Source organism: Crocodylus porosus, unplaced genomic scaffold (assembly GCF_001723895.1).
Source record: "Crocodylus porosus isolate Cpor-Errol unplaced genomic scaffold, CroPor_comp1, whole genome shotgun sequence".
In the NCBI taxonomy this organism is placed as follows: Eukaryota; Metazoa; Chordata; order Crocodylia; family Crocodylidae; genus Crocodylus; species Crocodylus porosus.
Genome location: NW_017728949.1, coordinates 73745656 through 73761553, shown reverse-complemented (window position 1 = coordinate 73761553; position 15898 = coordinate 73745656). Strand labels below are relative to the sequence as shown.

The following is a 15898-nucleotide window of genomic DNA, read 5'->3' as shown; positions in this document are numbered from 1 at the left end:
ATCTATTTGCTTTGACATATGACACAATATTTAAGACTGAAAATCATCAAGTAAATCACACATCAGAAATATTTCCCTTTAGTAAAAAAAAAATATAGTGCTAGATGATCTACACTTTGAAATTGTTGTCAATTTTTAAACTGCAATCTGAAGAGCATGTCGGATTAAAAAACATAAAATTATTATTTTTTTCAGTTTGTGGTGACAAAATTTGCAATTAATATCTAGCTATGCATTTGAGAGAAAAGATGTGCTTTGGGTCTGTTAAAGATAAGGAGGGGTTTAAAACAAAACTTCATACATTCCCTCCCTACCACCCACCCTCAAAAAAAAAACTTAGCAGAACCACGCTAACCAAAAATCACAGAAACACATTAGTTGTCATTGCAAATAAAAAGGTGAATGTTGACGAAACCTCAGATTTTTTTCTGTGGGGCGGGGAAATGATGTTAAAAATAAAGTCCTGGTATAGACAACATGTTGGAGGAAATTCAAAGATTCGTAAAATAAACATATTTTAAGTGTTTTGAATTTCACCGTGTAATTTCTGGCCAACAGAAATTACAGTTGTATCTTTAAAGTTTATTACATGTCAGATCAATGGCCATTATTCACAAAGAGTAAACTATAGTAGTTTAACCCATTCAGTTACCAAATTGCAAACATAAATGTGATAACTTCTCTTTGGATTTGCAATAAGAAAACTTCCTGACATTCTGTTGCAATTATAAAATATTTAGTTTTGATGTTATGGAAGATGATGTAAATTGTTCTGTGAGAAAACAAAAGTATAAACCACTAAATGCTTTTGGCAAAGGAATCTGGACAGTATTTATTAAGAAATACAAATTTTATGTCCTGAAAAAGGAAGAAAATGATCTGAATCATGTGCATAAACTTAAATATACCAACCTAGAACATATTGTAAGCCTTTCTTAGGACATGTTTAATTGTAGCCTTTGAACTCTTATAGTTAAAGGACAATACATTTCATGCCAGGTAATTGCTATTGTATAAATATCCTTGTTTTTCTGCAGCATTATTAAGAAAAGCTGTCCATACTTCACCATGTTGTTACATGTGTCTGTCTGCTGATTATAAAATGTGTTAAACAGTATTTAAAAAACAAAAAAATGCAGAGCTGCGCTTTGATTTATTCAGTGAACAAAACATATGCTCGCTGTTCTGTTCTATGTAATTCATATGATCAATAAAATTTTCTTTAAAAAGAGCAACTTTGGCATTTAGAAGGATTATACTGCTGAACAGAAAAAATGGTTTACTTCCGCTTTCTATAGTTAACTTCAGTGGTGTTGGACCAAAATAAGTTTTTGGCTCACTGATGCATTGTTAATATATCTATTATTCTTAATCCTTAGGCTAGAAGCTGTATATTGTGGTTGTTATCCACTCTGTCCCAAAGCCTTGGTGTATCCAGAAATATTTCCAGGTAGCTGCTTTTATGCACATGCTTTTTGTTGAAATGTATTACATGATTCATTATAAAATACAAAGTTTGAGAATAAACTTAAGCAAAAGCAATTGTTTATTTGGCAAGCCAACATGTTAGTGTTAAGGAAAATTTTATGTGTTTTAATACATTACACTAAGTTTATATTTACCATCTGTTCTTTCAAGATAACACAAAAGCAAGTTTTGAAATAGCATTCTTCATTGTTAGCATACACAACCCATAATGATAGATTTTTATAAAAAGGTCAGCAGTGCTGCAATGGCTTGCAGATTTTTTTAATGATACACAGAGAAAAATTGGGGCTTGAAAATCACACGAAATTATTTAAACAATTTAATACTTAATAATATGCAACTGTGGTATAGGATACACACTAATGTACTAGTACCAGTTCTTTGAAAAATCTCATCACTAAATGTATCACATATGCATTGTGTTACATTAGAATAATGTATTTTAATCACCCAAAGGAGATGTCTAAACAGCACAACTACACAGTCTTATTTAGCATTAAACATCCTTGTGAGCTGAGGTAACCTTATAAAATCATGCTTAAATAATGTAAAACACGAGGCGGCACAGAGCAATATGCATTTTTAATTAGTAAAGTGACTAATATCGAGTGTGTGCTTTGAGGTTTTTGTTTCATTAAAAATGTATCTGTTTTTCCTGCAGCTGAATATCTGTATTCTACACCTGAACAGCTTCTTAAAAGGCTTCAAAATTTCTGCAAGAGACCAGATATTGTAAGGAAACATCTCTATAAGGTAGATGTTCAGAATAGTTTTATATGATATAATGCCATATTGAAATACAAAGGAAAAAAACCTTAAAAAAACAACATTTAATTAACATACTAATGTTTAAAGGAAACATGCTAGGGAGGGATATTAGTCGTTACACTAACAAGGATTAATTAAACTAGATGCCAGTTGTATTAACCTAGGTCTTATGAAATACGTGCACTTAATGCATGCTACATGCTTTTTTTTAAATTTATTATTTTCTAAAATGACTGTCCTTTACATTTGGACCCAAGAGGCTTATAAAAATGAACCTGGATTAATGTAACTCATTAGTTTAAAAGGAAAGTAAAAGAAGGATCCTACAATTATACTAATGAGAATAAGCCTACCTTCCTATCAGAAGTTAATCTCCAGTTCTCAAAAAATTCAGGTGAATGTCATCAGGTAAGCTTTTCCTGTCTTTTCAAACTACTTTGGCAATTTTAACTCTTTAAACTAAAACTTCACAAGAGGTAAAGTTAACTCTTGACGTGCTTATAACTTTTCATATGAGGAACATGGTGTTGGGGGGGAGTTTTCTGGAAGCTTTATAAACCAAAATTTTCCTGCCATAATTATTCATTCCTCCTCTTTAAAGGAGGAAGGGTTTAAGTGGCTGAAATGGCTGTTCCAGTTCTGATCCATTATTCTATACTGGACCTTCTTTTAGATTTTTAAGAGGCATTTGTGTGCCATGTTAGTAGTCAAACTTTTTTTAGTTCTGTGAAGTTATGTCTATATCATGTATTGAGTCGTTCATCATGTCAGTAATAACTTGATATTACACTTGTGGTATTTTTATTAAATAATTACTACTTTGCATAAGCTAATTTCCAAAAGGACAAGTCAGTTCTCAATTACCTTAGAAGCAAAGATGTGCTGAGGATGGTAATGTTGCCCAGGCATGTCAAAGTCGTAAGAGGTAGCATCTCTAAAAGTACCTGGCTTAATTAGGAGTCACTGGGACTTAGGCATCTAGTAAATCCAACATCTTGAGAGGGCTGTGGAAGCATGGGTAGAGGTGCTTCATGTTATATTTGATGATATGTAGCAAATGCTGTAGCCTTCTTCAAGTGTGCAGGTAATGGACCTGCCAAGCAAGCACCCTTCTAACCTGAGCCACTAACATTGCCAGCAACTTTTGAACCCTATATCCATGTTTTTCACATTGGGAACCCAAAAATAGCAGGCCCCTTTATGGATTAATTATCTGCCCACTTGCCCCCTTTAATATACCCACTCAAAAGGAGGTGTAGTTTAGCCCTGAATTCACTTGTCTTTTTTTGGGGGGGAGGGGGGAATCTAAAAATAGACACTTACACAATGATACATCAAAAGAAGATGTTGTTTCTGCAGGAAACAGTTAAACTTCAAGAAAAAAAAGAGAGAACCAAAAATGCAATTTAACACCCAATTTCAAGCTCATTATCTTTCATTGTCTATTAACTTGGCAATGGTTCAGAAGGTAGCTCATAATAGTTTAAAATGCTGACTGAACACTTCCAGTGTTCAGCATTACTTCTTGAGTCAATACTATTGTATAGTTATACATGGTGTCTTCAAAGAGAAAACAGTCCTTAAATGTTTACCTTGACATTTCTCCATTCTTCAAGTTCAGTTAGTAATTTTGTTCCATCGGTATCTTCTTTATGCATCTGGATCCCTAGCTCAAGCATAAAGGGAATGCTAGGATGCCGAAATTGGAAGTAATGGCAGAACAAATATTGATACTAAAAGGGTACGATTTCAAAATGTGGCACAGGGAGTGATGAGTGCACAAGCCCCATAAGCAAAATGCTTCATTTGCTTCAAGTGCCTCCTTTTGCAAATGCACTCCTTGGTGAATTATTTATAAGGAGAGTGCCACCACAAAAATGGAGTACTTTATCATATTGCTTTGAGTTGCACAGTATTAACCCTGCAACTGAGCGTTCATAAGTTGTAAATGTTTGCAGTAGTTTCTGCAACAAGTAACACTGAAAGGAGAAGGGAAGAAATAATTTTAGAATTATAAAACTAAGGCCTACTCCAAAGCCTGTGACTGTCAGGAAAAAAGCTCTTGCTGATTTGAATGGGCTTTGGATCAGGCTCTGAGAATGTGAACACAGTTATTCTTTTTGCACCCTGGCCCCAAATATGCCAGAGTTGTTTATTTTGCAAATAAACTACCCTTAAAAGGTTTTGAAAGAATGTCAACTTAGAGATGCGCGGTTAATGGTAATTATAGATATGGTGAAATATTTCTTCAGACAGTTGAAAAGAGCAGTACACAATACCTCAGCAGTGAACTCATCGGGGACATGTACATGCCTCTTTGTAGATACTGGTTACATTTCATTTAGGAGTCCATATACAGTAGGTGAAATAGAGAAAAAGGAAAGCTAAAAAAGTGACCTGGCACGTAACAATACATGGCAACTTCCTAGTTCTCTTTCAAAAACTTTTCTGGCATGCTCAAGTTCAAAATATTGCTGTGTGTTCCTGCAAAGACAACATAAGAATTCTTTAAAAGCAAAAAAAAAAAATTTTTCTTTACATTTTAGACATTCTGTTTTCTGAATCAAGAAACAAAAATCGTATATCAGAAGTACTTTTGGTTACATTTCTGCATATTTTTGTTGCCATTTTATTATTAAGCATATCAAAAGAACACAAACACATTGATTCATTATTCTCTCAATTATATGCTATGTTTATGCCAACGTATAAAGTTAGAGGCAAAAGGAAGATAGAATTTTACTTATTACAAAAAGGCAATCAAGTTAGGTAATTGGACACAACAGGCTGTGTTGTGGCTAAGCTTGCTGGAAAGCCTTGGGTGCACTATGAAAAGACATAAAATGAAGCCAACTATCTCTGCACCCACGCAGTGTTGACATCTATCAGAAGACAAGGCCTGGAGTAGCATTGTTTGTTATAATGGGAGTTAAAACCAAGCCCCACCCCTGAAAAATTTCCGCATGGAAGTGTACAAGTTAACTCATTACACTGGAACAGCTTGACTAACTGTTGCTTAACTCTATTGCAGATGTTTCAAAACATGCGTAACATAAGTGCCTTTTTAAGGTATTTAATACCCTGTATACTCTGATGGCACCAAAAGCTTATTTCAATTGGAACGCTACATTCCAGAATTTGTTAACACAAGAGAAGAGATTTGTCCCAAAAAACCCATGTGCTATCAATTACTTGCTGTTTTCTAGTTTTATTTAGTTAAAAGTTACTTTTTTGTTTTGTGTACTGTGGGACAGCAGGCTCACTGACAGTCCTAAATAACAACATACTGGTACCTCTCAGAGCTAGCTAGGACCCCATCAGAGATAATGGTGAAGGGGGATAAAGAGTGGGGGGGTTTCCATTGTTTTCTTTAAATTTACCTTGGGAAGTTTGTTTAAGCCACACAGCTCAGCTTCTTACACGGGCAATGTAAAAGGAGTATGGAGCAGAAAGGGGTGACAAGTGCTGCCAACCCGACAGGCATGGAAAGAACTGGCAGTGTTAAACACTGTTTCCTATGCCTGCCAGCAAAATGGGTGCATGTTGGCATTTCATAAACTTAAGTTCATGCCAGCAACTTGTACTCACCAGTTTGACTGAGAGTGTTTGAGCCCACTTTCGGATATTATTATAATAACCATATTGTTCAAATTATAAGTCAACCCTTTTTTTCTCAAAAAGAACCATTAAATCACACTCAACTTTTCTGCAGGGCTGACCTATAATGGAGCCTCTTATATTTGAACTGTAATATGATTTTTTTTTCCTGTAAAATATTATATTTAGGGAGAAAAGTTGTTTCTCCTAAAATATCACTTGAAAACGTGGGGTTGATGTACATGCAGGGTCAGTTTATAATCAGAGCACTACTGGATTTCTGTAGCACTAAAGAGGTAGTACATTACAGATAACAGGAAAAGCCACATGACCCAATTTTTGTCTTATTTGTACTGGTATAGAGTAACTCCACTTAAGTCAAAGGCATGAAACTGATATGAAATAAAGCTAGTCCTACTCCAGCCTGTCACGCCTGCTAGGATATTGTACAGCCCTGGCACTCAGGTCTTCAGTTTAACAGAACAGTTCTGCAGTTTTTTTAAGAACGGGGAAGGAAAGCAGGAACTACAATTCTGCACGGCCTTTATTTGGGGGGGCTGTTTCCATAATTTCCACCCCCCTCCCTTCCAAAAAAAAAGGCCAGAAGAGGTCTGTCTTTCTTTTAGAACTTCCACAACAGATCAGACCATGGTGCACAAAAGTGTAATAGCATAATGATGGGTAAGTGAACAGAGCATGAGCCTCAGGCACGGCTAAGTTGAGGGTGTGAGACTCACCTTTCCATCCTTTCCCCTCTGCCCCAACACCCTACACATCCTGTGCAACAGCTCTGGCTCTGGCATGCAGAGAAGCAGTCATAGGTATGCTGCTGCTAGGGGAGATGTCACTTTTTTTTCCCTACTGAAAATCATTGTTATTTTGGCCGTGCAGTAAACCTCCCTGCCCCTGCCCCTGAACTCTTGACCCTGGGTGTGAGGTGGCACAGTACTGGCTAATTATGCCGCTGGTCCAATATCTTGTCTATGATAGTGGCCAGCATCAAATGCCTCAGAGGAGGTTTGATTGGCAAAGGTAGATTAATACACACATACACCAGGAGGGTCTCATTAAGATTACGATCATTAATTGTTAGTGATTAGCTTAAGTCCTGGAGCATGGGGCTTTATATCTCTTCTAGAAACTCTTTATTTAGCATTAGCTATTATAATTTGGCTAGTATTGCTAGCCATATAATTATTTAATCCTTCTTAGAATCTTGCTATCTTCTGGCAGCAATGACATCCTGTGGCAAGGAGTTCCACAGAGCAATTACATGTTGTATTAAAAACCAGTTGCTTTTACCAGTTTTGGATTCTCTTGCCTTTCAAATTAATCAAGTATGTGTTTCTCCTTGTGCTTTGGCACTGCAGGAACTGAGGGATTGTTGAGACTGCTCCTTATTTTTATACCATTATCATGCCCTCTCTGTCTCCTTTCTAAAATAGGAAATCACATTTGTTAGGTCTTTCCTCATATGAAGGTATGCTGGGTACAGGTGAACAGGAAAGTGGAGGAGAACTATTTGTGTTTTCCAGTCGTGGAGCTGGTTTTCCACTTATTCCATCTCAACTGAAAGTAAGAGCAGGAGTGGCCAACATATGGCAGGAGTGCCAGGAGTGGCACAGACAGTGTGTGTACATGATACCCAACAGATTGGGGAAGGGACAGGCAACACAGGAGCTGATCAGGCAGGGAGCACAGGACAGGAAGCAGAAAAAAAAAAGGGGGAGTACAGGGTAGGGAGCAGGAAGCAGAGCAGAGGAAGGGGATCAGAATTCCACTCAGGGAGGACACAGGGCTAACTTGTGGCATGCATACTAAAAATGTTGTCCACTACTGATATAGAGCAGTTTTAGGACAGTTATGAATTGTATAAGCTAACGGTGAGCCCTATGGAGACATTGTACTAGCCAGGTACTTTCATAGTCCCAACATATCCATACTGCTTTGGCTGGAAAGGGTTGCTTGTGTGTGGGCCGTGTTATCAGTTTCCTGCCAGATAAGGATTCATATCCCCAGGCCAGAATCTTCAGCGGCTTGTTTAGGACCTCATTAATTAATTCCCCCATACACCATTGAATTTGGGCCAGGATTTGGTACACAGGGTATAAAAAGGTGGCAGGATTTGGTAAGAACAGTCCCATTTGTAACTTTCAGAATAAAAAAGAAGGACTTGGAACTTTCTGTTGTAAAAATATATTTAAAAGATTAAAAACTTCAAAATTTTGTTTAGAAAGTGGATGAAAATTGCCTGGGGAACCAAAAATGCTTAAGAAGGGCTCATTGAAGGAAGGGGTTAAGACAGAAGATGCCCAATATGTCCATAGAATATGGTCAAATGGGGGAGACGCACTGCAAAAGCAATAAGAATTTAATTTTAAAATGAACTACACATGTACCAGTATTCTGTTGTTCCATTGTTTTTTCTGTTCTGAGATTCTTTTTGCAAAGTAGTTTGGAGGTATAAAAGTGCTTCCAAACTTAATTTTTTTAACTTAAAGAAATGTGAACTATATAGAGCACAGGGTTGTAAGTCATGCTGGTTTGTACAATGGCTGTGTACTGGTATGTTTGGGTACCTGATGATATTTAGGACTAGATCCAAAGGAGGAGTTAGGTGCCACATTGATCTGGTTCCCAGAGTGGAGTCTGAAGGCTTGGCTCCCTGTTCAGAGAATGGGAGTTAGGCTCCTCAGAAGGATGATCCAAAAATAACTCACACTGGTTGCAACTACATGTGAAATTAATGTGACACAGTAAACTCTGGAGCAGTTCAGACCAGAGTCAGCTGTTCCCAGGCACAGCATCTACACATACACCCAGGAGAGCAGCAGTTTGAACCAGGGCAGAACAGCCCCGAGCTAGCAGCAGACTCAGGGGCTCAGCCCCAGGCTCCAGGTGGTGGCATCAGGAAGCGGGGGGGGAGCTGGGACATGAGAATGCTAAAGTATGGAGCTGTGTGGCGGGCAGCCCCCGCACTTTAGCATCTTCGTGGCCCAGGCAGCCTGTCACCATCTACACATGTATTTCATCGCACTTAATTACTCCACCATAAGATAGTACTGTCCCTGTACTATCTTATGAGGGAGTTAATTTACTGCACCTTAATACCAGTGCACATGTAGACAGTGGCACTTTTCTGCGGAGGTACTTAGTCAATTCCACAGTAAAGCACACACGTAGATGTACCCATTGAGTGGGGAGCTACTTAGAGCTGTCAACAGGAAACACTACACACAAGGGACAGTCTCAACTCCCATCCCTCTTTTGAAAGAAGTGAACAGAGCTCATCCATCATAAAGGACAGCCAGGGCAGAAAGAACTGGTAGTGATGGTGCAGAGGCCACTTACCTTTTATGTGACAGACTACTGGTTAGGACATTAGAGTGGAAGAGCTGACTTCTAGGCCCTCCGCATTTCAAACCCATATCTTCCGTACCCAGGAACATGCCCTGTTTCTTTTTGCTTGCATTCCTTCTGTCCCTATGAGCATTGCTTTCTTTGCTGTACAGTGGCCCAGATTCAAAAGGAGGGAACCCCCGACTAGCCTGGTGGTTAAGGTACTATCGTGGGAGGGATAAACATGGGTTTGAAACCCATCAGGGATCAAAGGGACATGACTGGAACAGTGCCACTCAAGCATTTAGGATGCAGACAGAAGTGACAATTTTTCCCTGATCTGGCCCCTGAAAATGCTCTACGGCCATGACCAAACAGAAGTGCACAGCTGCAAAGTGCTTTAAAAGGACCTTATCCTGCAAAAATTGAGGTTTCAGATGAAGACATTTTAAAACAGAGCAGCTTCAATAACTTCTGCCTGCTCTGCCTCCCAGCCTGTTGCTGTTTGCAGAATAGGAAGGAGGAAAAGGAGTGGGGAGAGTTTAGTCTGGGGTTTTTTCAGCCCATACTGCAAGGTAGAGCGGGTGTATTAGAGCCTTCCAATCCACCCACCCCACCCTACAGCCCCAGCTGGGGGACCCCTAGAATGATCTCCCTCTGCTCTCTTTCCCCCTTCCCATTCTGAAAACAGCCTGGGCTGGGAGGGAGGAGGAGCTGTTGCTAAGGAAAACTGACAACAGGTTCGCAGCCAGCAGCTGGATTCCCCTACCCCCTGGACCCAACAGTGAACTTCTGTTTGGTCTGGGGGACTGTTGTAATTCAGAACGCTTCCTGCAAAGCATTCTGAGTTGCAGTGGGGAGCTGATCTTCTGTCTGCGCCCTTAGACTTGGGTATTCAGGGCACGCTTAACTCCATCCTGGCCAGAGCCTGCTAATCTAGTGGTATAAAACCCATGAAAGGCTTAGGCCTCCTCTACATGTTACATTCATGTTGCGATTAATGTGTTAATCATATCACAGGTGGCAAGGGTGCTACATGTGCACCTGATTTAAGGCACTATAAAATGGCAAATGATTCATAAATATGTTCCACATGTAATTTAGAACATTTTTATATCTCATTGTGTGGCATCTTAAATTTAATGTGTGGTTGGGGCCAACAATCAGATGATTGTTGGTCTTGAGATCAGGACTGCACAGGAATCTGTCACCAGCTCCAGGACTAACAATGACCTGATTTTTGGCCCCCTGTGGACAAGGGGAGTGGGAGCTAAAGGGCTTCCCTCTGGCTAGGCTGTTGAAGATCAGAGGCTACTGTCAGGAGCCACTGATCCCCTGGTGTCCAGCCTAGGGCCAACAATCAGCTGATCGTTGGTCCCAAGACTGTACCAGAGCCTGTTTGACACCCAGTGCAGTCCCAGGGCCAGAGCCAAGAATCAAATTTTTGACCCTTATTAGACATTCAGGCTTGCCTGGATTATGATCCCTGGCTCCCCTTCCACTGGCAAGCAGTAATGGCATGATTGGTATCCCAAAATCAGGCTTCTTCCTATGAAGTTCTGGCAGATACCATCGTGCCATTAAACAAATGTGTGCCAGGGGCCTTATGAACTGTTCTGTTACTTTCTGGATCCCAGTGGGACTCGGGCAGGTTGCCATCTGTGCTCCAAATCTCATCTTTCATATCAAATAATAATGTATAATTTCTGTCTCTAGAAACATAATCTGAAGTATATGATCAGAGTAGGAACTGATGCAGAGATGTCTGCCTGAGTCCACAGGTATCCTGAAGCAATAACTGTAATAATGCCCAATGCCTGTTAACTCTGAAGCCTAATGATGTCAGTATACCTGTCTAAATGGTTAATTATTTCATTTGTGAACAACGTATGCAAGGAAGAAGAGTTATTTTATAGAAATTTTATGCCACTGGGGGGCCATTAGTTTTGTTGTAAGTACTTGTTTCTGTGTAAAACATGTTTGCTCTCCCCACTCACTGCCAACTCAGCTTATACTGGTTTCAGGTTGAGTTCAAATAAGTACCATCCAGGGACTTTGCAGTGCCGTAAAAAATCTCATTCAGTTGTGTAATGATACTGGCTTATCAGTACACAATAATAAAACCTAGACACACTTCCACTGACCTATACCAAAAACAGGGCATTTGGATTTCTTTGTATCCTGCACCAGGTTGTTATGAAATAAGGAAGGAAAAGTACCTATTTTAGTGAGCCTCGGTCCTCTACCAATTTTACTGTTAAAAGTCTTTTAAGTGAATTCAATACATGTGAAAAATACTGGACTGAAAGTACTTGAGATCAATATATGTGTTCACAGAACAGGAACTAAGACAGTAAGTTTGCAGGTAATGCTCCAGCTTAGTCAGGCACATCTGAAGGTAAGAGCAGTGATTCAGTGTCCCTGCCTAGTTAGTCTTTGGTCTCTGTACTGAGGCTGCCAACAAAACTGACACCCATTAGGTGACATGAATGCCTGTCCAGCAGCAAATAAACGAAGACTACTAACTAGGTCCTGTGGATCAGCCAGTAACTCTGAGCCACTACTGTCCTGAATCAGATTTGAACCTTCATTTGAGAGGTGGAAGCAAGCATTGTATCCTTTTTCACTCTTCCAGATGTTCCACTCCATTACTTAATAAAAAGTGTGTGTTAAACGTAGCACATTTCTGTATAAAGTTGTGCTAAAACCCATGCCTGCACTATTATCTTTCCAGTGCAGTTTGTGTGCCCAGTTCCTCCTTTCAGTAGCGAGGTCTTTGAACTGGACTTTTAAAAGCAGATTTTTTTTTACCCTGGGACATGTAATCATCACATAAGCATCTTAGGGTTCTGTTCTGATTGAAAAGCTTCACAGTCACGGGTGGGGCCTCATGTGAGCGGCAGCCTCGCACTAGCAGGTGAACTGTTTGCATCAGAAAGCACTTGTTTACAACAACGGTTCGAACCTGATCGGGAGTCCTAAGACTTTGATCCAATCAGCGGGCGGAATTTCCTGACCCTGGCTTACAGCAGCATCTGCATTGCTCCCCGTCGTATCCAGGCCACTTCCGAGTCTGTCTGTGCAGAAAAGAAATCGCAGCTCTGTGTTAATCAAGCGTTTCTTTTATTTTGCTTACACTGAAGACAGCACATTTGTGTTTTAGCAGCTAACGTTCCTTCATTTGATTTCTTTTCTTTTTCTCATAGGGGGAGATGGCTCAGTTTTCTTGGGCAGCGCTACGTGGTAAATTCAGGTCTCTGCTCACAACAGAACCTAGGGAAGATTTGTGACAGATGGGGCTAAGTCACAAACTTGCAGCCTAAGGCAGAATCTGTAGAACTTTCCAGAGTGTGCCCATATTTACCTGATCAGAGAGAAAAGAAAATCTGCAGAGGAAGCTGAGCCTGGCTGCTTGTCATAGCTGACACAGAGCCATCTGCCACAAACCTGTGGCGGCTTCAGATCTCCAATCCCTGCCACCACCCCAACTCAAATTAAATACAGATTCTTAGAGACGTTATGATGGTTACACATGTCCTCGGCATCACATGCAGGAGACTGTTCAAAAAAAATATGTGGCCTGTTGTATAACCGCACTCATGTATCCCATATGTGGTGCCACATTGAATTTCCGGTTGAATCTGTTTTTATCCTTTGTACTGGATGACATGGTGCCTGAATTCTTTCTTTTTGCCGACATGATGGCAGCCAAACTACAGCTTCAAACGCTCACACTTGGCTGGGTTTCTACCTAGGTTGCCAGGTTATCATTGGAGCCTTATTGTGTCCTCAAAGGGCCACAGGGCCTGAAAGGAGGATCAGAGTGCTACTGGACTAATTGGGCAGCCATCTATGAATTGTTTGTAGGCAAAGGGCTGCTTTAGCACTTTTCTTTTTGCAAATTAATGACTCTCTGGCACAGGGGTTTTTAAGTGAAGGTATTAATAAGGGGTCTGGCAGGTATTCCCATGATTCACAGAGTTACATTTGCATTTAATTAATCTTAAAGAAAGCTGCAAGATAAACAGCTGTAATTCAAACTAGCATGGGAAATATGCTACATGGTGCCATCTATCCGATAAAATGAAAGCTGAGACACTTGTTTTATTTCTCTCAAGGATGGAGAACAAACAGATAACAGTCAAAATACTTCCAATGAAAACCAGTAGTTTTAATGTAACTGCAGTTCATCAAAAATCTTTGCATCCAGCTACAAATAGTCTTTTACAGATAAATCACTTATGATTCTAACAGTCAAGCTGCTATATTTGTTGATGTAAAATGTTTTGAAGATTTAGATTGTACAATAAATTTTTAATAAAGCGCCCACTGCAATTTTTAATTAGCATATCTCATTCATGTATAAGTGTGTACATCTATCTGTATGTTTATCACTCTGCATATCCTTGTGTCAGAGTCAATGAATACAGTTGTGTCTTTATCTGATGAATTAGAATCTGTTTTGCAAATGACAAAATGCTAAGACAATTCCAAGATTTTCAACTCTATTCTGGAAAGAAACAAGAGACAAAAGAAGAATTTCCCGGTAAGTCATTATGAAATAAGTCTTGCGAACACTGCCATATTCTCTTAACAGGTAAGGTTTCCAGTCCCCCTAGTTTGAAATAACATAGCCTCTCTCCGTATCCTGATCACTAACTGATTTTTTTCTTTGTTTGTTTTTCCTCAGTTTCATAGTACCTCCAGTCCCTTCCATTCACTGAGGGACACACTGAGTAGTATGTTTCCTCCTTAGACATTCCCTGCTACCCCAACTTTATAACAGAGAAGCTGGTTTTTATCTATTTTGCCATACCGTTAGGAATTATACAGTTTTACAGTATAAGAGAGAGTGTGCACACACTCCTGTCCCATGCATGCTTTTTAGTTGATCAGAAAAGGTATGTCAGGATTCAGATGATCCATTATAAACATTTCAACTTTTCTTCTGATATTGAAGAAATGTAATTTCTCAATAATCATCATGCGTGTGTATCTGTTTCTCTCAATTGTTTAGCACCAAAATCTACTGCAAAATTCAGATCTAAACGACTGCTAGAAATTTAAGGCAACAGTTAAAGCTGTCATTTCACGATACTCGGTCTAGGTGTTGCAGTACATAAGTAACGGTACTAAGGCTGCTTACAGACATTACATTTTTTTTTACATAATGATCTCTATTGGAAGGAGCAGCGCATTAGTTCAGCCTGGCTCCACAGTGACTTATAAATTGGGCTTTTTGGCATTTTTATCTAAAGCTGATTCAGTTAGTTATTACATAAATGCACCAAAAAAGCCCCACAAAAGCACCCAATGTATACAAACATTGGGTGAGCTAGGTCCAACTAACATTGGGTGTGTGCTGGGCTCGGCACGGGAGCACCCCGAGTTTAAAGTGCTGTTTTATTTTGTTTTGTTTTTTAGCGTCTGTAAGAAGCCTATTACTTGGCGCACTTGTATAGCATTTGTTATCTGTGTATTTCAAAAAGCTCTGCAAATATTAAATGTCTCAACACCCCTGGAAGGTCAAGTGTCCAGCTTTATGGAGGGAATCTGAAGCATAGCTGGGCGACGTAAATTGTTCAAAGTCTCACAGTGAGTCAAAGTCCAAAAGGGGGAAAGGAACACGGGAGTCTTTATTTCCTGTTATTCTGTTCCAGCCAATAAAAAATAAACCTCTCGCGCATTATTTTAAGTCTCTTGCTGTACTAAGAAGCTGGCCTTGTGAGTCAAGAACAAGGTTCCTGATATAAACACACCAATGAAAAAGGCTCCCATTGCCAATGAAACAAACCCAAAAATAGGTCTTAACTCCAAATTGGTTTGAGCGGGTTAAGTTTCTAGAGCTTTGTGGTACTTTCCTCCCCCACATCTATGATGCTTTTGTAGATGAATTATGGGGTTGGGGTGGAGGTGGAGGTGGGGCTATAAATGTTTCTTTAATAAATTAATTGATTTTTTTTGTTCCTGAGCAGGAGCCATTCAAGTCTCAGAGGGATAGAAGATTATGCGACTATTCAGAGGGGTTGCATGGCCCTCTTGTTGGTAGAATATGAGCCACTACTAGGTTCTTTTCTCAGCTAGGAAAAGTAGTCGAATTTAAGCTGGGCTTTACTATGAAGTCCAACTTAATTTTAACCTTGTTTCCAAATCTAATAAAGTTTTACTTGACATGACTCCTAATTTCCTTACAGCCACTAAATTTTTCTATTCAAAGAAAATGGAATTCCCTGCTATTTTTCAAAGTTATATGAATTCACAATTTGAAATGTTGACTTTAGGGACAGAATGCACACACAAAGCTTACATACCAGCAGGTCATTAGAGTATGTTTAGTTTGTAGATATATGCTCATGTTTGTTTATTCTACCAATATGGTTTAATTTTGGTAGGGATCTGTTCTGGGCCCAATACTGTTTGTTGGATAGGGTTAGGATTCTTAATGACCTTGCTAAACTAGAGAAATGGTCCAAAATTAATCAAATGAAATTCAATAAGTGCAAAGGGCTGCATGTAGAATGCACAGATACAAAGGAAGACTGGCTAGGCATTATATGTACTGCAGAAAAAAAGCTGAGGACTATAGTGGACTGTAACCTGAATATGAGCCAAGATCATTCCCTCATTCCAAAATGAGCTAATAGCATGTTGGGCTGTACTAACAGGAGATGGGTTGCAAATCAAGGCAAATGTTTCTTCTGTTGTT

The 15898-nt window shown here is 39.4% G+C and overlaps 1 protein-coding gene across 3 annotated transcripts in view; it reads left to right on the top strand.

Annotated features, from left to right (window-relative positions):
• Positions 1 to 13682, top strand: part of GTDC1 (glycosyltransferase like domain containing 1) — a 293667-nt gene extending 279985 nt beyond the window's left edge. For all 3 annotated transcript variants that reach the window (XM_019553901.1, XM_019553900.1, XM_019553902.1), the window contains 3 exons: positions 1380 to 1450; positions 2150 to 2241; positions 12399 to 13682. In XM_019553901.1, the coding sequence (XP_019409446.1) occupies positions 1380 to 1450; positions 2150 to 2241; positions 12399 to 12482 (247 nt within the window). In that variant the 3' untranslated portion in view covers positions 12483 to 13682. The remainder of the gene's footprint in view (positions 1 to 1379; positions 1451 to 2149; positions 2242 to 12398) is intronic.
• The last annotated feature ends 2216 nt before the right edge of the window (positions 13683 to 15898 follow it).